The sequence below is a fragment of the Epinephelus fuscoguttatus genome, linkage group LG11 (assembly GCF_011397635.1).
Source record: "Epinephelus fuscoguttatus linkage group LG11, E.fuscoguttatus.final_Chr_v1".
Taxonomy (NCBI): Eukaryota; Metazoa; Chordata; class Actinopteri; order Perciformes; family Serranidae; genus Epinephelus; species Epinephelus fuscoguttatus.
Genome location: NC_064762.1, coordinates 28,875,878 through 28,898,715, shown reverse-complemented (window position 1 = coordinate 28,898,715; position 22,838 = coordinate 28,875,878). Strand labels below are relative to the sequence as shown.

The 22,838-nt window shown below is 41.3% G+C and overlaps 1 protein-coding gene across 1 annotated transcript in view; it reads right to left on the bottom strand.

Moving 5' to 3' along the window:
- The window catches only part of afdna (afadin, adherens junction formation factor a), a 137,694-nt gene that overhangs the window by 89,000 nt on the left and 25,856 nt on the right, over positions 1-22,838 (bottom strand). The window contains 4 exon segments of the mRNA XM_049590976.1: positions 3,913-4,073; positions 4,317-4,474; positions 4,862-4,974; positions 5,101-5,296. Of these exon segments, the coding sequence (XP_049446933.1) occupies positions 3,913-4,073; positions 4,317-4,474; positions 4,862-4,974; positions 5,101-5,296 (628 nt within the window).

The window sequence follows — 22,838 nt, the reverse complement described above, 5'->3', positions numbered from 1 at the left end:
CACTGGCATAAGCTACAGCGTACAGTAAGCAACTACGCAGAGACAGTTTAACATAGTAAGTATAAAACTGGCTCAAGCCATTTCCCCAACACTTTTTGTGTTTTACAAGTGGAAAAGTCTCTTTAACAACATTCAAACCACAGGACACAAACTGTCATCCAAACCCAAGGAAATTAAGTTAGCATAAGGCAAAGAGAGGTGTCTCTTGGTTCCCTTTTAGTACAAAAACTAAAAAGTTTCCCTAAAGTTAAAATTACATTCACACGGTGTTACCTAATTTTGCCAATCCACCATGATCTGAACATAGTATGTCTTCCTCAGTAATCCACTGCCAATGACAGGACAGTGGCCTGGACATGGATCCCAACAATGTTCTGTACAGGGACACTGACTTGAACATACTACACGTAACAGGAAATTTAAAGTGCTGAATTACATTTTTCCTTGTAAAAAGTAGAAGCACTAGGTGGAAGGGACTGCCTGTGGTGCTCATAAAATACATATAATGTACCACGCCGAGCCATGTGACCGTGATGTGTCAACTGGAAATGATCACCTTCGTAAAACCCGCAAGGGAGTCTTCAGCAAAGCAAACAGGGTTTCAAGAAGCATTACATAAAATGAGCTTGTTTAAAATAGCACTTTCTGCTGGGAGAACGTCATTGTCTGACCACAAGCCATCCTATCCCACCGTGTGTGAGTGTGTGTGTGTCTACCGTATGTGGACAGTGGTGAAAGCTGTTTTTAGAGTCGGTTCACTGGTCCATCTGTGTGTCTGGCAGAGTGATTAGGTAATGCTTGAGTCACTCATCGAACCAGCCAGCATGTTTGTTGCATTCATTCAACATGTACGTGCAGTATGTCTTTCTGTGTGTAAACATGTCAGCGTGAGACGTGCCCACAACATATGGTCTTCTGTGGACCAGCTGATGAAAACTGAAAGATCAGGTAAAATATATACTAATATTTTATCAATAGTAAAAAACGTGACTGTAGGGCTGGGCGATAAAACGATAGCAATATCTATCGCGATAGACACGTGATCGATATCAATAGAAAATACGTTCGATAAAACATCTAATAAAACAGGAAGAAAATCACCGTCCTGAACCGCAAGGCATTCTGGGGGATGCAATTCCAGCGAGGGCTTCAGCCTCTCCCGGCACTCCCGGCCCAGCTAAGTAAGTTTGGTGGCATGAACAAAGTCAATCACTCACTGCTTGTAACGTACGTAACGTTCCAATAACCTGTTGAGTGAGACGCACACCAGCAGTTTCATGTTTGGTTGCGCCTTCGTGCCTCGTGTCTGCAACTCATAACAAAACAGTGAAAGGAGAAAAAAGGCTCATTCGAGATGAACTGCACCTCGCCTGGAAAGTAGACGAGAGCAGACAGCCGCAACAGGGGGCGGTGACAAAAAGCCGCGGTGAAGTCGGACAGTTTCTCAACAGTTTCCAGCAGCCTTCAGTCCGTACAGGAAGTCACAGACACACTTACATCCTGTCTAGAATGATGTCAGTTCATTAAAAACGTGATCAGACCCATATGTCAGTTTGTTTTCAGTCTCCAGTTGTTTTAAGTATGATAGATTAATTTATTAAAATGCTTTACAGATGATCTGTAGTTTATGTTCATGGCTTATCCTCCATTTGACATGAATTCTCCTGTAAATCAGCATCACATCAGTTTGACCTGTCCCCTCAGCTACACAGGCTAAATAAACAGTGTTTGACTATAAGGTTCATATTTTCAGAGGAAAAAAAATATAAGACAACAGCTTTCATTAAGGCTCAGTCAGATACAGCCAGGGCTTCACATCTGTACATCTGTACACATGTTATTTTAAGTGTTAATATACAATAGACTCTGTCTAGGAAAGGTCAGTTCGCCAGTTTGGCAGTACTTCGGATTTTAAAATTAACCAATATATTTATTTATTTGACTGTTTTTCATGGTTATGTTGACCTCTTTTTCCCCTGTGTTCGTTTGTTCATTACTGAGGAAAGGTTACATTTAAAATAAAAGTGTTTAAATTTAACATTTTTTTCTTCTGGTCCTTATTTCAAATAAGTTTTAAAAAATTCAATAATTATCGATATCGACTGATACGAAACACTTATATCGTGATACATTTTTCAGCCATATCGCCCAGCCCTACGTGACTGTCTAGTTTCTATTCATTTCTTCATACAAGAGCTTCGGGTGGTGATTACAGCTGCAGAACACCTCTATCAGCTGTATCTTTGAGCCAAGCTCACAGATTAGTCGAGCTCTGTCACACTGGATAAGAAGTAGCACTGAACTGTGATGTTCAGGGTCTCCCTGCAGATTTTCTCTAGAGTTCACGTCAGGTTTTGCTGAAGCCACACAAGGACATTCACACTTGCTCTGAAGCCAAACCAACTCTGAATCTTTGCATGATGTCATACTCACTCTGAGAGAAAGTTTCTATATTTGGCTTCACTTTTTGTTCCCTCAATCCTGACCAGTTTGTCAGCTCCTACTTGCTGTAAGGAGTTACTATATATTCCACCAACGCTGTGCTACTTAATAGGGATGGTGTAAGCCAGGTGATATGTGCCACTTATTTTTGCCAGGTTCAGTACTCTTATTGGTAGGGATAGGTACTGAAACCTGATACTAAATGAGCCCTGGGACTAAATTATCAAAGACTGTAATACTGAGAAGTACCGACGTTAACAGTTCTTTTATCAAATCTTTCTAACATTTTGGTTTAATTTATTATCATGCTGCAGCCTCTCACCGTCGCTCTGTGCTGGGGCTGACCTCCACATACACAGACACAAACATGCACACCCACACCCACACGGAGTGAAGTCAGTGGCTTTCTTAAATACTTGATATATATTGTTGAAATACGGTTCTACGGTCTGTTATTTCTAAATAACAGACAGCTGCCATGAATAACAGGCTGTTGTTTTAGACACAGTTCTGATCATAGACGCTTACTGGGAAGCAACAAAATCATTTTGAAATCAATAACATCATTTATCAAAAATCAAGATTTTGTGCCAAGTCATTGACTTGTAAGTAGCCATGTAATAAGCAGGATAATATACAGTGAGTGGGTCATTATTGCCACTCTTAATGGTGATTCAAGACCTTCAGTAAAGGGTTAGGGTTGATTTCTTACTAATGACCCACTTGTTGTACATTATCCCTTACATAAGTCTACTTTCAGTGATGTGTACAGCTGCATCAATCTCATTAACAAATCTCACAATTTTTCTGCCTCTACTTTTCATTATGGTAGCATTCCCATCCTTAATCACGCTTTCTAAGGTCTGATTGGTCAACTGCTTCTTCAACCTCTGGACTGTCCAACTGAGCAGAACACCAGTTCTATCTGAATTGCTGAACTAATCAGACACGTGGCAGACCATTATATATGTTTTACTCAGACGTTACTCAGACATCTAACTTCACTGCCATACAGATCTGATTAGCCGAGTGTTGCAGAGATGGCTGTCTTTATAACACGTTTTAAAATGTCTGCAGAGATGCTCCGGAGCTTTTAAAAATAAGTCATCAAGCTCTTCATTACTTCCTAGACTAAGACCCATCGTGCCCAGGTGCAGCATCTGGGCCCAGAGCCAGCTGTAGGAGAAGTCTTGGTGGTTTAAAACTTCCTCTAAATCATAATAATGAATCTCATTAAGCTTCAGGGAGTGTTCCTCATACTCTTATCTGGATCTACGCCTCAACAATGGTGACGTCATTGGCTTGTTTTTTCTCTGACAGCTACTGTGAATTATGAGAGCAATGAGACTGTGATCTATGCATGACTGGATGGACTGGAGAGCAGCTCAAGCTGGGTTTGGCAGAAAAGGGTCTGGATACACGAGTAAACAAGACGTGTTGAATTAGGGGGGCAACAAACAGTTTCAGTACCTGAGTCGGGCCTCCCATCACTGCTCATGAACTCCTGCATGCGTTTCTCCAGCTTCTGCTGACGTCTCCTCTTCATCACCACCTCTGGGTTGGAGATTGTCCTAGTAAAGCTGGTCTCCGGCATGTCCTTATAAACCTCTGCTGCCAGACGACTGTTTTCTCTAAAGCACAGAACGAGGAAGAAGAATGATGAGGGAGAAGATGGAATAAGTGAAAAAAAGAAGAAGACAAATGGAGGAACAGAAAGGTCGAAGTTTAAATCTCTAATTCTTTCCTCTTTTGGAGCCTTCTGTGCTTTTCTTGGCATTATAAAAAAAACAAGAACATCTCCAAGGACTGAGAGGATGTAAGGGCAGGACAGAAAGATGGATGACTGCGAGTGTGTGTGTGTGTGTGTCTCTTACCCGTCCTCCCGACTGAGTGCCTGCTCGTCTCCGTCGGGGATCCGCGCGAACTCCTTCTCCCTCTTCTTTTCCTTCTTCTTCTCCTTCTTGGACAAAGTCCTCTTGAAGTTCTGGATCACTCCATCCTTCTCCTTCTCTGGACCATTACTCTGACTCTTCTGGTAGAGAGGGGATGAAGAGTTAATGATGTGGTCTCAGAAGCTTTAATGTAGTCTTAAACCTTATTATGATGATCAAAATAATCTGTATCATAAAAATATTGCTAGTCAAGGTTGTTAAAACTGGAATAAAACCACACCTCCTACATTAATCGAATCCCCTTCAGGCCTGGAGGCATTTCCAATAGTGATAGATACCTCACTCGGTTATTAGAGAACCGGGGTTACCCTGGTAACCTAAAATTATCTACATCAACAACATAAAAATGTCTCCAAATACCAAGATATGTCCAGATATGTCATATAAGGCATATTGTTTTACTCTGATGGATGAATGACTGGATGAGTCAAACATGTTCACAGACAACATCGGACAGAGCAGCCGACCTTGGGAAGGATGTCGTTCTCGTTCTTCAGGACAAAGCGTCCTTCTCTGTCGTCTTTGTTCCAGTTCAGCTGAACAACCAGAGGCTTCTCGTCCAGGTCTAGCTGACGCTCTTCTAACACACAGAAAGACACACCAGTTTATCTGACAGTCAGTTACGTCAAACTAATATAATTTCTCATGTTAAGATGTTGGCTTGGTTGTGTGGGTCGACCCCTTATCGCCACTCTATGGGACTCACCGCCACTGACATGGACTTCATACAGGGAGTACTTTGGCGAGGACAGCATCCTCATGTCTGGTCTGAACTTCTCAGCTAACGTTTCTATGACATCCTGTGTTGTCGCTGTGCTGGACACTCTGATGCACTTGGTGGCAAAGTTACCGGCAACCCGGTCCTGGAAGTAGAACCGCATCACGCCATGGAACTCTAAGTCCTGTTGAAAAGACAGAGAGACTGCTTGTTAATGTTTGCATGCAGACTATAACCCATTTAATATGAATATTAGTTCAGACAGTATATTCATTTAACAAGCCAAATGATTCAAATGCTCCTTATTCATTATTTTTACATTATTAATAAATGGAGCACAGTCATTATTAACGCAGGACTGTGCAGTGAAACAACTGCTCAGCAGCCTTGACTGTCAACAGAGGGGAGAAGTACTACTGGCTGAGAGCCAGGAAGTGGAGTATATCAGCAGGTTGTGTGACGACAGAAAAAGAAGACTGTTGCGTCATTTGCTGACCTGGGTGTCAAACCACATACAACAACTTTTGTGCGCTAAAAATGCCTTCAATAAGACTTTCTTAAAAACAGGCAGCGCACTGTAATTACCAAAATTTCAGAATTATTTTTGAAAAATTCTCATGAAGTTTTATGGAAAGAACCCTGTAACTGGTATACATTATGGTGAAAATATGCATTGCAATCACTTCCAACTGATTACTTCCATTTACTCTGTTTTAAATGCAGCTTTTGTTTCTAGGAAATTAGGGTTTTCCCTAGAGTTACGACCAAATGACACAGTTCTTTCCAGAAAACCTCCTTACTTTCTGGCCTGTAAAATAAAACCTTACTATTTATTGTGTTTCAGCTGTCTTATCTGTTGTATCACACACACACACACACACACACACACACACACACACACACACACACAGGCTCAAGCACTGCCAGTACCAGTGCTGGATGTGAAAGCAGCAGGCTGAAATAGACACCTGGGGCTATCTACACAGTAAGTGTATGTATGTGCAAATTTACTGCCTACATGTTGACATTTCCCTCTGCACATAGTCTACTATAGAACAGAAATGTCTTCAACATCACACACCCAGTCCTGCTATAATCATATGTAACACAGTGCTGACACAGCAGGTGTGTGTGCGCAATCGTTAAGCTTCAGCCGTAAAACCGGCCTCGTATTTTATTGTAACTGCCATTAAAAAAAGTCTTAGAAAGCCTTAGATCTCAGAGGGAGCTTGTAGAAGTTAAAAAGCTAGTATGTGCTAAAAAAATTAATAGAGGACATCATCTCACTCGCAGGAAAAAACAAATCCCGAGCAGGAAAGAAAGGAATGCTGTGCAACATCAGTGAAGTCAAACTGGATGCTTTAACTATCAATCGGTCATGCAGCAACAGCCATGTACAAAATAAAGGAAACACAGTCCCAATCTGAGGCAATCAAACACCACAATCTATAGCTCATACACTTGCATACATATCTCTAAAATAAGAGGCGTAGGTAGCTGTTACTGTGTTCATGTTCCTGTGTCCATCCCCTGAAGGGCTTTTGAATTAAAACTGGGCCTGTAGCTGATGACAAAGAAAACTGTGTCCTTTTCCCTTCAAGTTCTCTGAGATTGCATTTCATAAGACTTAGTTCTTATTCATAATGTCAGAGGAGGATGTTGTGCCTTGAAATGCAGCAGCGGGAAAACCCTGACTGAGGATCTTATACGACGTAGGTATCTCTCCTGTCAGGATGCCAACAAAGCAATTTTGAATTTCAATTTTAAAGAGAGACCTTGCCAGCATTTCAGCACAGTAGACAACTGGCCAAACGACTTAAGGTGACAGATCAAATGAGTGCGTGTGTGTTTGTGTGTGTGAGACAGAGAGACAGAGCAGGGTGATTTGAGGCAAAGGTTTAAACTAGATTTAACTAGATTAATTCTACACTGTTAAAGCCAGTGGCCTCCTTCTCACATACATTCACACAGTTAAGAGGAGATGGTAGGAGGATGCGAAGGCCGACTGATTCATAAATGTGAGTAAGGAACGAGAGTATGAAAAAAGAGGAAGAGACTGCTTTTTTTTTTTTTACATGAAAGACAAAACTTTCTTCTATTTACCTCCCCCTTTCTCCCCCCTTCTCATGTTTGATAGAGACACAGTCAGGCAGAGTGGAAACACTGAGCATAGTTTCGATAGGCAAGGGTGGAGCCGGGAATGTGTGTGTGTGAGTGTGTGTGTGTGTGTTGTGATTTACTGTTGGAATGTGGGTCATTGAGGGTTGCCGTTGTCAAGCTTGCGTAACCGTTGGTAACTGTTACTGTGGAGACACTAGTCCACTTGGGTTCAAACAAAGCCCAGCTAAGAGCCAGCAGTGGATAATTAACACACTGCCCAGTACAACCACAGCCTTTTGGGCCACTGGGAATGGACAAGTACAACCACATGTAGTTCAAGTGCAGTACACCAGGACTACTCTCCCATTCCTTCAGGAGTCTGACAGACCCACACCGCCAGGTTCTAGTCCATACCCACACCCTCATGTTCATGGCACAAGTCCAGTCTTAAGCCCACATTTTTTCGGACCATGGCAAACTCCTAAAACCTCAATGCCTTTGTCGAGCTCTACGCTCCTATCCCTCCAGAAAATAGTCCAGTCCAACTTCTCTGCATTGCTAGCCAAAGCCCAAACCATAGACTGTATTATAAAGATGGACGACATGACAGCTCTCCAGCTGTGTGTGCCAATCGGTGTGCTCACGATCAATGGTTCTGGTCATGATTTGTCTGACGGGTGTACAGACGGGAACTTGATACTGCTGAGATCACTGCTGCTGAACTGTGGCGCCAAAGGACGTTACCATCAAAAGATGGCAGCAGCTGTATCTGGGATATTTTGACTTGTTTTTGTACAGTGGGAGTAAGAGGAGATGCGTCCTCCATTTTTATATACAGTCTGTGGTTCAAGCCATCATATACCCATGCATTTAGACATCAACACAACTGTCCAGTTCTAACAAAAATAATAACAAATTTACGAGATCTCAAGTCCCATATGACAACTATATTCCCCCATACTTCCGAGACATAACGCACTCCGAGGACGCACCTATCTCCGAACCACTGCCCAGTCCTGTGTTTCCTTGCTTTAAGGCCATGGTCCAGTCCAACAAGTCTATATTTCCACACCATAGTCCAATGACACATCTCCATACATGCAGGCCGTATCTTAAGACCTACAAACCCATACATCAGGGCCATTGTCCAGTTCTAATAAACATACAAAGTTACTGAAGCTGTAGGATGAAATGGTTAAAAAACAAAATAAACTTATATAATTCAGGTCTACACACCAGTAAGTCCATACAGCTTTGCTGCATGAAGTAAAACACTGGACCTACCATAGATAGTGTAACCATAATTATATGCATGATGTAACTGCTGTAAAATGCAACTTTTGGACAAGTTCACACTGATAGGGGCAAGAATATATACACATTTACACACAAATATTATTAGGTAATAAATATGTTTGATGTTTTTTGCAGTTCAAGACGACATCAAATTGACCACAACATAAAAACTTTCAATTTTCAACTACATTCTGACCAACCTGAGTAAGACAAACCTCTTTTAAGCTTCTTCTTCTTCTATGCTACCATGATAATATATAGAGATTAACAATTAACTACAGCAAACATCGCCATGAGGACTTTGCATCATATTTGAATGAATGCCACACAGAAAAACATGATAACAAATGTGACTGTGAAGGGTGGGGCATGTCTTCTAAGCTATAACAATTAACTGAATAGTACAACAGTACAGTAAAATTCATTTTAAAGAGCACAAGCCTGACTTGTGACAACATGTTTAGCTTGTTTGTTTGCAGCTTATTGAAGCATGTCAGGTAAATGCTCAAAGTTGCAAAATGTAGAAATGTGAGGGGCAAGAACAAGGGCAAACTGTTTAGTTTATCCTTTCTGCAGCTTTCATTTCAATAATCCTTAACAGCTTTTTTATTTCGCAAACAGCACATGGGCTGACATGAAATGCTAATGCAGCAGCATGTCACCAAACACAACAGCGGCCCAGATAAGACCTGCGACACTCTGTCTGTCAAACACACACTCACTTATTTCCAGTCAAGTCAAGGCACAGAGCTATCAACTGAGGTTTAGGGAAGTCTTTGATGTTGGACTACTACTGTCACTGTGAGAATGTGGTTCTATTACTAGGTCAACATGTAGTATGTGCACACACCTCTGTCTCTGTAAGCCTAATTATCTAAAGTATAATTACTATGTGTATGTTAGACCTGTATACGGTACCGTAGTGTGTGTGTGTGTGTGTGTGTGTGTGTGTGTGTGTGTGTGTGTGTGTGTGTGCGCCCTAATCCTCCCTCCTCGCAGTGCCAGGCAGGGGCATCAGCGAAGGAGAGAGGGCGCTCAAAGATACCTGTGACTAAACTTGTGTGACAGGATTATTTATGACACACATACACACACAAAGTAGGGCAAAGTTGTAGATAGCTGTTATCATGTTAGATAAAACCTGACGGAGACCAGGGAGGGAGAAAGTGTGTGCTTCTTTAAGTGTGTGCGTTCAAGCCGATGTTGGTGACATACTGTTTATATTAGCCGCTTACTGATATCTATTTGTCAATAGGGACGTCTACTGATAAAAGTTTTAGTGATTTACTCTCATAACCCTGAACAGAAATGCATTTAAATCCAGGACAGGCAGTGAATCAGCCGGGCCGATAAATCACTGACTGTGTTTACAAGGTCTTTAGTATCCCGGTTTTGAGCATATCCGGGATATGATGTTTACGTGGAACACAAAGAAACCCGGTTATTCATATCCCTGTATACATGATAAATACCAGTAACCCGTTTTCTGATCACTGCATCCTATCTGCGCAGGCGTGTGTTACATCTTTTACGTCTTTTGTTTACAACAGATTGAGCAGGAAATGTGATATATTTATTATATTTAGAAGTAAGACAAAAATGACACCTCTGTGGCTTCTAGCGGGCTTAGCGTTAGTAAATACTCACGTCGCATTACAGCTATGGCTCATCCACTTCATCTTCAGCAATGGGAGGAGAGAGCGACAACAAATATTGAATACGTCACCAACTTTGATAGGTATTTGGTAGAGCTTAGATCGGGCCCAAAAAATCCAGCCCGTTATGCACGTTGTGCACGTTATGTCCGGGACCGGCCTGGCCCGTCAATTAACTGTAATTATGGACCCGAGCCCGATTTAAACCCGACATTTTTCAATAAGTTGGCTGTTATAATTAAGAGTATTAAACCACAAGTCTTGTTATTTGAATGACAGAAACATAGGATCTTAATGAATGGCGCAACACGGAAGCATGATTATGTAATAAAACAGGTGTTTATTTTAGGATCCAGGTGGTGAAGGGCTGTGAATAAATATTGTAAAAAAAAATTGGACATTTCTATGCAAATGATTCTCACTGATAAACAAGGTCTAATTCACTAACACCAGCGCTAATAGCCACACGCAGTTTGAGTGAAGTAAATAACGTGTTTAAAGCTGGTGCAAACTGGGCGCTCCTCTGTGGAAGCCTCTCGCCCAGACTTTCCAGTGATCGTGGCAGCAGTGATCATCTGTTAAATCAGTCTGTAAATAATATTTTGACATTATTAGGCCGGGCGCGCAGAGAATCTCAAGCTCTAGTATTCGGCTATCACTGCCACCACGCAGTACAAGGCAACAGTGGATGAAAATACGTAGCTGTGACTGGTGGGATAGGATCGTTCTCATGAAGTTTACAGATTCAGAGTAGAGAGAAAACTTCAGAATGAGTAGGGCATCCTTCAGCCGGCTGTGTGACGTAGTTGAACTATTCATGAAACCGGGACAAGGCGTATACATGCTCCAGTATCCCGGCTTCTATCGGAGTACTCCAGGTGGCAAAACCGGGTTTCTTGAAACCGGGAAAAGGGCATAACCCGGTTTCTGAATTCGGGATATAGTGTTTACATGCACAAACACAAAAACGGGATACTTAAAAAACCCAATCAAAACCGGGATACTAAGACCTTGTAAACACAGTCAATGAAGAAACAGTGTCTCCATTACAGTACACAGTTTGTCAATCTGAGCACACAGGAAGGTTTATTTTTCAACAGTTAAGCGACCCACTCTGCAAATATGTTTAAATTTAAGAACTCCTTATGATTAAAAAAAAAAGGTTTTAAACTCTATATCTATATTGGCATTATGCTCAGAAGCTCACAGTGGCTAAAACAGGGTTTTTGTTTTATTTTGTGGCACTACTTTAAGTCCTCCTATTAAGCATTTGTAACAAAATTAATCAATCTTTAAAGACAGTATACAGTTTCTGGAATTTAAATTCTAAATGACAGGTATCTGTAATCCCATATCGGTCCATCCTCAGTAGATACTTCTCCCATGTTCCCTTTTAAGGTCTCAAAAATCCCTTCCATCTAGCACATGCCATTTTCTCTATTACACAAATCCACTCACACACAACCAGCTCATCCGTAAAAGTGCATGTGTGTGTGCCTCAAGTGTGAGACAATGTGTGTGTGAGACTAGAGAAAGCATGCTGCATGAGAGATCAACCTGACTTCAAAATCCAGCCATCGTGCTCTCTGAGTAACACCCGAGAGTCAAAGGTCTCCCAGAGGAGAGGTCGAAGGTCATGTCTGTGTTCCTATGAGAAAGTGAGTCGACTTCACTCTCTGGCTGTAAAAACCAGATCCCACCTGGTGCCTGTCTCTCACACGTGTGTGTTTCAGGAAAGTGAAAGTGGCAGATTAAACTTTAAGCAGATGTTAGTTTCCTGCTTGCAGTGAATTTGAGGTGTGTTTTATTGCACTACACAAAACATAAAACTGTAAATTGCTGTGAATAATATTCAAATCTGAGAGAGCTAATTTGTTTATATATTTACCCTTTCATTACCACACTTCCTGGGGTTTTACTGAGTAACTTCACAGCTCCTGACAGTGGAATGTTAGCATGGAAATAGACACGGGAAGGAACTGGAAATAGTGTTCGGCTACCGCTGAGAAACTGTCACATAAATCACATTGGTTATAATGTGCTCACTGCATTACACTGCTGGAATTACTTCAGTGGGCTTCCTTCGTATTGTTCCCATTTGCCTTTATAAAACTTTAAATTAAACAAGAGCATAATAACATCATCACACTAGAGTAATATGTACGCTTTAATGTTATATATAATTTACATTAAGATGGGAAATGTGACTATATACATTGTGAGGTGATATGCTTTTCCTAACCAGAGATAGCTCTGGTAACTCGAATAAGCCAGAAGAAAACAGACACTCCATCTGGTTATATCATCCAGGAATAGTTGCACAATTAAGTTTTGGGAAAATGTAATCTATCACAACATATATATCAGCATGATATAACATTACATACACTGTGGCCCACCCTAAACTGTGAACAGTTTGTTCACTTTCATAATCAATCATCCTTACGTACTAAAGTTTGTTTTGGAGTTCCGCAAGGTTCTGTGCTTGGACCAATCCTATTCACTCTATATATGCTTCCTTTAGGTAACGTCATTAGAAATCACTCTGTAAATTTCCATTGTTATGCAGATGATACACAGTTGTATTTATCTATGAAGCCAGAAGAAAGTAATCAATTAACTAAACTTCATAATTGCCTTAAAGACATAAAAACCTGAATGAGCACCAATTTCCTGATGTTAAATTCAGACAAAACTGAAGTTATTGTTCTTGGCCCCAAACAACTCAGAGACTCTTTATCTGATGACATAGTTTCTCTAGATGGCATTGCTCTGGCCTCTAGCACTACCATAAGAAACCTCGGAGTAACATTTGATCAAGATTTGTCTTTTAATTCTCATTTAAAACAAACCTCACGGACTGCATTTTTTCATCTGCGTAATAATGCGAAAATTAGGCCTATCCTGACTAGGGATGTCACGATTATAGATTTTCTTGGTACGATTATTGTCAGAGAAATAATCACGGTTTTACGATTATCACGATTATTAATTTCACACTATAAATGTGTAAAATCACATGAACATTCCTTATAGATCTATAAGTTTCATTTATTTCCATGCCAACATAACAAAAATAATATAGCAACAAAGAAAAGTAACCAAAAAGTAGTGTGCGGACTCTATTTTCACTACATGCCTCTTTGTGGTCCAGCAGTCTAGCAGAAGTTTTTTCTAGGATGTGTGTCTTTTTGTTCTCTTTAAATTACAATTATACAAATAAATTGAGAGCATATCTCATGCAGTGTTAACAATAAATGAAACAGACATCGTGCTGGAAGGACAAGTCCAACATTTACTCAACACAGATGGGAGGAAGCAAAAGGAGGTAATACTAATGCTAAATGTTCACTGACTGAGGACCTTGAGAAGACATTACGTATATCTTCCACATTGCACACTGACACTGAAACAGTCTGACGACTAAAAAAAGGATTTGAACTTGTGACAGTCGAATATATGAAATGTACCTTTAACATGGTGTATACTGTGTCGCCTAGCAGCAACGTCATCAAGCAACGCCTGTTATGATTTCAGTTTGTTGAGCGTACCCAACGCTGGTTGGACGTATACTTATGTGCTCCTGCTTTTTCTTTTATCTCTCAACACAACAGTGATGGTTTTAAGTATGTGTGGCAACTATTTTGTTAATGCATGAAAATGTAGTAGCCGTATAACTGGGCTTGGTAAGCTTGGAGTGTTTTTAAGTTGATGTAAAAATAAACAACGAGCATTTGTGAAATCCCACCCTCGTGTGGACTTGAGTTTCTGCCTGTTGTCTCACTCCAAAGAGCTACACGGACCCAAAACCATTACAACCTCACGCTGTGTGCACACAAACTGCAAAACTATCCATCAAAAAAGTTTTTGAGACGTGCCTTAGCTTGTCACGTTGCATTGTGAGCCCAACTCGTATCATACCACTATGCCATTAATTGCAAATGACACGCTAACATATAATTTTTAATTCAATGTTACATTAGATAAATTCAGATTGACATATTTTAACCCAGTTATTGTGCATTTACCTTTACTTGCGCATGTAAAGCTGGGTGGTTGTCCCGCAGGTGTTGTATCATGTTGCTCGTGTTTGATCCTTTGGCCATGACTTTTTTGCGGCATGTTTTACAAAGTGGAAAGCCGTCGTCAACAATGACCCCTTGGTCATTTTGCGATAGCCAAAATGATACCACACGGCTGAGGGGGGGGGGGTCTTCTTCATCCATACTTAACGCCGCTTGTGTAACTTTGTTTTCGTTCCGTGCAAGTTGCGCTGACCTACTGTATATGGTTCCGCGTCCCGGCATAATCTTTGGAGAGTGACGGTGTTGAGGAATCTTTCCGAATAATTAACCACGGTGTTTAAAATTGCGGTTAATAGTGAAATCAAGTAATCATGACATCCCTAATCCTGATCCGAAAAAATGCAGAAAATTGGTCCATGCTGTTGTTACCTCAAGGCTGGATTACTGTAACTCTCTATTATCAGGTAGCTCTAGTAAGTCCTTAAAAACTCTCCAGCTAATTCAGAATGCAGCAGCACGTGAACTAACAGGAACTAAGAAACTAGATCATATTTCTCCTGTTTTAGCTTCTCTGCACTGGCTCCCTGTAAAATCCAGAATTGAATTTAAAATCCTACTGTTAACTTATAAAGCTCTAAATGGTCAAGCTCCGTCATATCTTAGAGAGCTCATAGTGCCATATAATCCCACCAGAACTCTGCGCTCTGAGAACGCAGGGTTACTCATGGTCCCTAAAGTCTCCAAAAGTAGATCAGGGGCCAGAGCCTTTAGCTATCAGGCTCCTCTCCTGTGGAATCATCTTCCTGTTACAGTCCGGGAGGCAGACACCGTCTCCACATTTAAGACTAGACCAAAGACTTCCCTCTTTGATAAAGCTTATAGTTAGGGCTGGCTCAGGCTTGCCCTGTACCAGCCCCTAGTTAGGATGACTTAGGCCTAGTCTACCCTCTATAATACACCGGGCACCTTCTCTCTCTCTCTCTCTCTCTCTCTCTCTCTCTCATATCCTATTACTGCATCTTGCTAACTCAGCCATTCTGGATGTCACTAACTCGGCTTCTTCTCCAGAGCCTTTGTGCTCCACTGTCTCTCAGGTTAACTCGTATTGCAGCGGTGCCTGGATAGTGTGACATGTGTGGTTGTGCTGCTGCTGTGGTCCTGCCTGATGCCTCCTGCTGCTGCTGTCATCATTAGTCATACTTCTACTGTTATTATACACATGATTATTGGCACATATATATACTGTCAGATATTAATATATACTTTCAACATACTGCATCACAGTAGCCAGAACTATAACTATAATATTATTACTTTCATGAATGTTGTTGTAAGCTACTGTCATTACCGTCTGTCCTGCATCTCTCTCTCTCTCTGTCTCTCTTTTTCTGTCTCATTGTGTCATACGGATTACTGTTAATTTATTATGCTGATCTGTTCTGTACGACATCTATTGCATGTCTGTTGGTCCTGGAAGAGGGATCCCTCCTCAGTTGCTCTTCCTGAGGTTTCTACCGTTTTTTTTCCCCGTTGAAGGGGTTTCTTTTGGGGGAGTTTTTCCTTATCCGCTGTGAGGGTCCAAAGGACAGAGGGATGTCGTATGCTGTAAAGCCCTGTGAGGCAAATTGTGATTTGTGATATTGGGCTTTATAAATAAAATTGATTGATTGATTGATTGATTGATTGATTGATTGATTGACTTTAACACAGCAGATGTAATTCAGTAAGAGCAGCCACTATTCATGAATGTTGAGTCCAGGTATCTATGTCAAATACAGTGAGGAATAAAGGTGGGAGTGACAACATTAAGACCACTGGAAGCTGCTTGCTTGCAAAAAGGGAAAATATTTATTAAAGCCTCAGATGTGCAAACACACACACACACGAGACAAATAAAATGCTGCCCAAGGAGGAGCACTGAGCTCAGAACATGCCGTCTACCTCTCAGCATGTTGTGTTACAGCCTTTCTAATGTTCGTCTTTTGCTCCGCGTGCACTTTTGTTGATTCATCCTCAGAAGCTTTGAGAAGTGTTTGCACTTTCTGCAAGTGAGGAGTTTCCAACTGTGTTGTTTGTTCAAGCTGGTATATGTGACTGTTCCAAAGGCGATGACAAAATGCAGAGGGATACTATGCTACTGAGTATTTTCCAAGCAGAGAGACAATGAGCCAGCTTACACTTGGTATTAACATGCATCTTGGGTTATCCAATCACAAGTGGAAAGCTTTACATCTGTCTGTTTACACCTGGCATTAGAATGTGTTTCCATGGGGTGCCCCATGGCTTAGTAGGTAGAGTGGGCGTCCCATTTACTGGGCAATGGCCTACCGCAGCAGCTGCGGTTTCGATCCCAACATGTAGCCCTTTGCTGCATGTCATCCCCCTTCTCTTCCCCCTTTTACACTTAGACTATCCTATCCTGTAAAACAAGAAGCCAAATGTCTCTCCACATGTCTCGAGTGATCACTTGTGACCGGATCACTTCCCTGTTTGATATGCAAATAAAAATGTGCATCATTTCTGTTTGTTAAGACCGAATGCACTGTTTTTTGTTTATCACGAGACAAGCCAGAGCATCCCACAGTCCCTCACCCTCTCCCGCTGAGATAGTCTGCAAGAGTGTGAGCTCTGTGACAAGACTAACTGTTAGCATCTCACAGCTAACGTTACTGAATGAATCCGCTTTTACGTCTGGAACCTCCCGTCTACAACGGGCTTGAGATGCTCCCGCGCTGAGGACTTGGCTCAGAGTCCGGACTCTCTTATCCTGAAATTCCTTAAGGAATTTGATCCAATTTGATTCGGCGGTGGGAACCTCTTGCGACCGCATACCTTTGACGTCGACCCCAGCGGGATTCGAACCCTGCATTCGAACCCCGCATGGAAGACGAGTGCTCTAACCATTCTTCTAGGGAGCCCCCTCACGGCTGCCGTTACTGAACCCATTAATAACAGTTTAGTAACGTTAGTAAAGTTTAGTCACAGCTAATGTTACTAAACTGTTATTAATGGGTTTGATAACTAATTCAAGCCTTTTCGGTGATGGTGTGGGTTAGTTGGAGCCGTTCAACAGCTGCTGCTGTGTTAGTTCATACTAACTGAGCAGACATTGAGCTGAGAGCTCACCAGGAGGAGAGCGGCTCCGGAGACGGTTCTTCATCACTGAGTCTAGCCTGTGTAATGGCAGCAACAAAAAGTTTTTTGAAGTCTGACAAGCAAGGACATCAGCAGAGTTAGTCTTTCACTGTAGCCCAAGACAAATTAGCATACACACACTGCTGAAAGACTGTGGCCATATGTGGCCCAGGCCACCTCTGCATTTCAAGATGCTTTCAGGAAGCACTGGATGCATTCATGCCTGTACTTAGAGCGATCCACTTGTGATCCAATCACCATACACGTATGTTAATACTAGATGTAAACCAGGCCAATGTTGTGTCCTAACAGCACCACATTTACTGACTGACACTTTCAATGTTTGACTGAAATCTCTTTCTGAACTAACAACTAAATTCTGCTGATTTACAAACCCTATTTAACCTTGATACAATCACCTTCATGAGGAACCCTTCTTGTCGCCCACTTGACTGACCAAAGCACTTCATCACGATCAATTACGACTTCACAGTTATCGGCCACCATCTCCACACTCTCTATCATGTCTCATTTACGCTTTTATCAGTCTCCCACATCTCCTTTTCACTCTCCTCCTTCCAGGTAAAAGCAGCAAGCCTCCAAAGCCGTTTCTAAACCCTGGCTACATACACACAGCTTGGGTATATTTGTGTGTGTGTGTGTGTGTGTGTGTGTGTGTGTGTGTGTGTGTGTGTGTGTGTGTGTGAAAGTGGGGGAGTGCTGGGTGGGGGGTTATCAGGTGTTCAGGAAACTAACCAGAGCTCCATTTCCCAGAACGTAAACCACTTTTGGCCTCCAGTATGACGCTTCTGTGCAGACACTGAGCATAGCTGCATGTCTGAGTGAATTCTGGTACAAAGGTAAGATACTATTACTACCATTTACTGTGCTACCAGTCACAAATGGGCTGGACAATGACTCAAAAGCTCTGTTTACTGTCTTTCAATACTGTGATAAATCAGTCTTAACATAAACAACTCTAATGGAGGCACAAGTTTCATGGGGGAAAACCTAAATGAGACATGAAACAAATTCATGTTTAACAATGATGAACTTTGCCAATCAAGTTCTGTTGCTAAAACATAAAATTTAAAACAGCTAATTTGTTTAAATGCTTAAATGTTAATCTGTTAATTCAGAAAAGGTATAATAAATATCTTACTGTATAATTCTGATGTGTCTCTAAATACATGTGCTAAATTTGCAAAGCCTGAATAGCCAGTGCCTGCTGTGCACATAATAAAAATTAACTGGATTACTTTCTGTGGGTTACAGATTTAATAATACCGTATTTCAGCTCCTGCAGAGAAGAAAAATACAGTAATTAAAATGTTCCCGAAATACCAGCATTATGCAGCACGGCTCTGACAAACACATCAAGTAAATACCAATCAGGTTTTTGGCTTTTCATTTGGATGTTGACCTTGAGAGGAAATGAGGAGGCTACAGAGAAATCTAAAAGCAAAACTTTTGCACACCTGCAGGTGCATCAGAGAAGAACATGTGGCGGCTATAGCAGAACAAAGAGCTCCCACACACTGTCTTCTACACTTGCAATTACAAAAGACTAATTCGAAACAATGTTTCAGTACAGAGACATTCAACAGATTTTTAACCTGATACAACAGAGATGTGCAACAAAGAATCCCAGCTAGAATCAAACTGTAGATGTTAACCTCTAGGTCTCCTGGGTGCCCAAACAAACATTTACTTCAGCGTGCTTTCACACCTGCCCTGTTTGGTTCGGTTCAATCAAACTCAAGCTCATTTGGCCCCCAAGTGCAAATCGTTTGGGCAGGTGTGAACACAGCAATCACACTCGGGTGCGGACCGAGACCTTCTTGAAGAGGTGGACTCAGTCCAGTTAAAACCGAACTCTGGTGCGGTTCGTTTGTGGTGAGAACGTGTTCTGACCTCGATCTGAACCAACTGCAGTCACATGACACATTGTCTGGGTTAAACATGAGCATGTTACAGTCCTGGAGGATTATTAATGTGCACCTCCTCCTGTACTGCCTTAATATCAGCACACCCAATGCATCAAACCATTGTTTTCTAGTTGGAGCCGCGCCTTGTTTTCAAACTGTATGGTTTGACTAAAATGAACAATGACAGCAATATAGTCCACGATGACCAGCGCTAAAATCAACCTGCGTAGTTGTCCCTCCATTGTGACATTTGAAAGTGTCACATTCATCTTGCAAGAGTACTCTGCTTGAATCCTGGATTTTTCTTGCATGGAAATTCTGACCAAACCAGAGCAGCTTTCTCACACAAGGCATTTTATCTGGTCCGCTTGTAAATGCTGCCGTGAGAACACGAACCAACTCCTCTAGGCAATTATGCAACTTTGTAATAAAATAAGTCCCTGATACAGACCAAAGCAAGACAACTCTAGGTCTGAAAGCACCCCTAAACTCAAATGAAACCTAGCTCGAACCTGAAGGCCAGTCAGCAAGTATTTACACCATTAGTTTCCACCTGAGCAACTTTTAGATTTCAGATAATAAGAGCTGGACTTAAAAACACTCATGGTTTTTCATTTCATTGCACACCTGCAACATTAAGCAATTGCAAGTTCCTGCAGGCTTCAAGCGCTCTATAAAAACAATCAATTAATTTCGCAGGGATAATGCTCAATGGGATGTGATGGTAATGCAATATGAAAACAACTGAAGGCAGTAAAACATTTCCTTTAACAAAGACATGGCCCTCTGGCTCTTGAATGAATGGCCAATCTTGAGGCAGGGTCTCACTCTCTTTTGACGTTTTTTAAATCTAGTTTTGGGCATCTTCTCTCTATTTGGGAGGGAAATGGGAAATAAAACTTTTCGCTGTGTTTATGAGGCACTGCAGCCCAAAAACACCACACTGTTCTAGGCAGTATGTGGCGCAGTGTGGTTTTTGTGTGATATCAAAACCACAGCTCAGTTTCTCACCCATAAGTATAAAGTTTTCCTTAAACAAACACCATATTTCTCTTATGCTGATACTGCAACCCTGTGTTAAATTAAAGACAAATACTGGCAAACCAAAAAAGGTTAAACCTTAGTTTCCATGGAGACACTGAATATTTGAATTTGGATTTTTTTTTTTTGGCATTGAAAAGATGAATTTAAAGAGAAGGGAGGAGAGGGGCTTTCTGGATGATGGCTGTTTGAAAATGAGAATAGATTCCAGCTGCTGTGCGTCATCTTAGTCTCCTCCACACACACACACGAACATGAGCCTAATAAAATGAACTGAGTTCCTGAGTCAATATTGTTGCAGCCCCACCTGCAGTAACATGGGGGGATTCCTCCCTAAGCCTGTGTCTAAGGTCAGCTGGACCGAGGTTTTAACTCAGATGTGGGGAGGGGAAACTCATCCCATATCAGATCCCAGTAGAGGCATTTCAAAGACATCAGACATACCGACAGGAGACAGAGGAAAAAGAAAGGAGAGGAGGAGAGGGGTGAAGACAAAGAATCCCATCACATGAAGCGGGAGAATTACTTTACCTCTTGCTTTAAATAGCTAAAGGATGCCAGGCTTACAGCACATTATCCACAGTATCAAATATCTCAGTGGTACTTGCAGTTGCAGATGTATCAACAGAAATTGGAGTCCAACTCATGTCTTACTTTGTGTTTTAGATTTTAAAAGGGTTGATCACACAGCCTCAAGCAAAACAAAAGGTTCAGAGACAAAACTGTCTATCTACAGGTTTGAAAAAACATACGTTTCCAAGACCCATTTCAGTCTGCATCAACTGAATTTAGGGTCAATAAGGGTCTATAAATGGTATTCAAAATAGAGAGAACATAAGAACATTTACAACAGGACACTGATGTTTATGACATTGACTGTTTCATAAAATCAGATGCTGTTAGTAGTGTATCTCTAGTCTGCTTTCTTCCAAGAAGAAACATGCTGTGCAAAAAAAATCATTACTGCTTGATGAAGTTATGAGGCCCCAAGGCATTTTATGCAAATGCTGACCTTGCGAAGACCTTGAATTTTAATAAGCCTGTTTTCAAATTGTCTAAGGGTCTGCAGATATCCTAAGGTTACATTTAACATGAACAACTTTGTTTTTAACAGCAAGACAGCCTGTCCAATGTCCAACAATCTAAGCACATAAAAAATGACAGATTTGACTACACAAACCATAGATTGTCTACAGGGACGCAATGATCCAATTTGCCAGGTTGGTATTTGTGCCGAAACTGAATTTATTAGGTGAAACTGGTATCGGACAGATGTGACAGATGCACAATAGATTAGGCTTCTTTGTCAAGGTCCTTATACTTATTCACTTGGTCTCATCAGATCTCCAACTTTGTTTTCAAAGCCACAACAATTACTGGCCTCTTGTTACCTTACATAAAAATGATCCCATTCAGTTCAACACAGTGAGGTATACAGATTTCAATCTGTGGAAAAAAGCATTGTTATCAAATGGAGTTGGGCATTGTTTGGGTATTTTCCAATGCTTTTAAAAGAATACCAGTGCTTAAATGGTGCCTGAATTGATACTTGGAGAAAAGAAGCTTAAAACAAAAGCCAACGACATTAAAGAACAGCGTTTTATAAGGCAAATTTGAAAGTCTTCATTGGGATTGGGACCAGTGGGTCATGTCACATAGGAACCAGTTAGGGATGCACTGATCTGATATCTGGATCGAATATCTGCCCCAATATCATCGAAATAGATGGATCAGGTATCGGAAAATGCAACCTATACCTGAGGCGATCCTTTCCCTTTAAATCTATTGTGACGCCAGCTACGTCATACATGGAGCGAAGGAGAAAATCTGCTGTGTGGAGGTATTTCACACTATTTCAACTGCTGTTGCACAATTGTTTATTTTTTGTTAAAAATAAATAGTTCATCATTGCATTAATCTGTTTCATCTTGTTTCATTTTATCTTAGGAAGAACTGTGTAGTCATCAATGCCTGATGCCTCTAGTCTTTTCTGTTCTACATGTAAAGGTATACAGCTTTTTTAGGTCAACCACGGTATCGGATCGGTATCAGGTATCGGCTGATACTCAAAGCCACAGCATCGTGATCGGTATCGCAACTGAAAAAGCTGGATCGGTGCATCTCTAGAACCAGTGTCATATTGGCATGGGGTTTCTGTACCCAACCCTAGAATCAAATGGGTATTAGCTATGAGCGAATGAGTTATTGGGACAAACACTGGTGAAGACAAAGTGTCAAATCAATGCATTCCTAATTATTCAAAATCCTTTTTAACAGTTAGGCTTATCCAATGACAGAAGAAACTATGACTGGGCATTTGGAAACAGTCAACCCTCAAACATTTAACCAGAAGGTGGTTGTAAGATAAACAGTGATCTTTAACTGCTAAACTGGTTTGCAGACTTCAAGATGTGAGACACATTCTTCCGTTCAAACGTTTTCATGTCATGAATCACTAAACAGACCCGTATCAGAGCACATACCACCATGATCTGATCAGATTCTATCAGGGGAACAGATGGAGGAGACCTTGAGTTGTTGCTGAT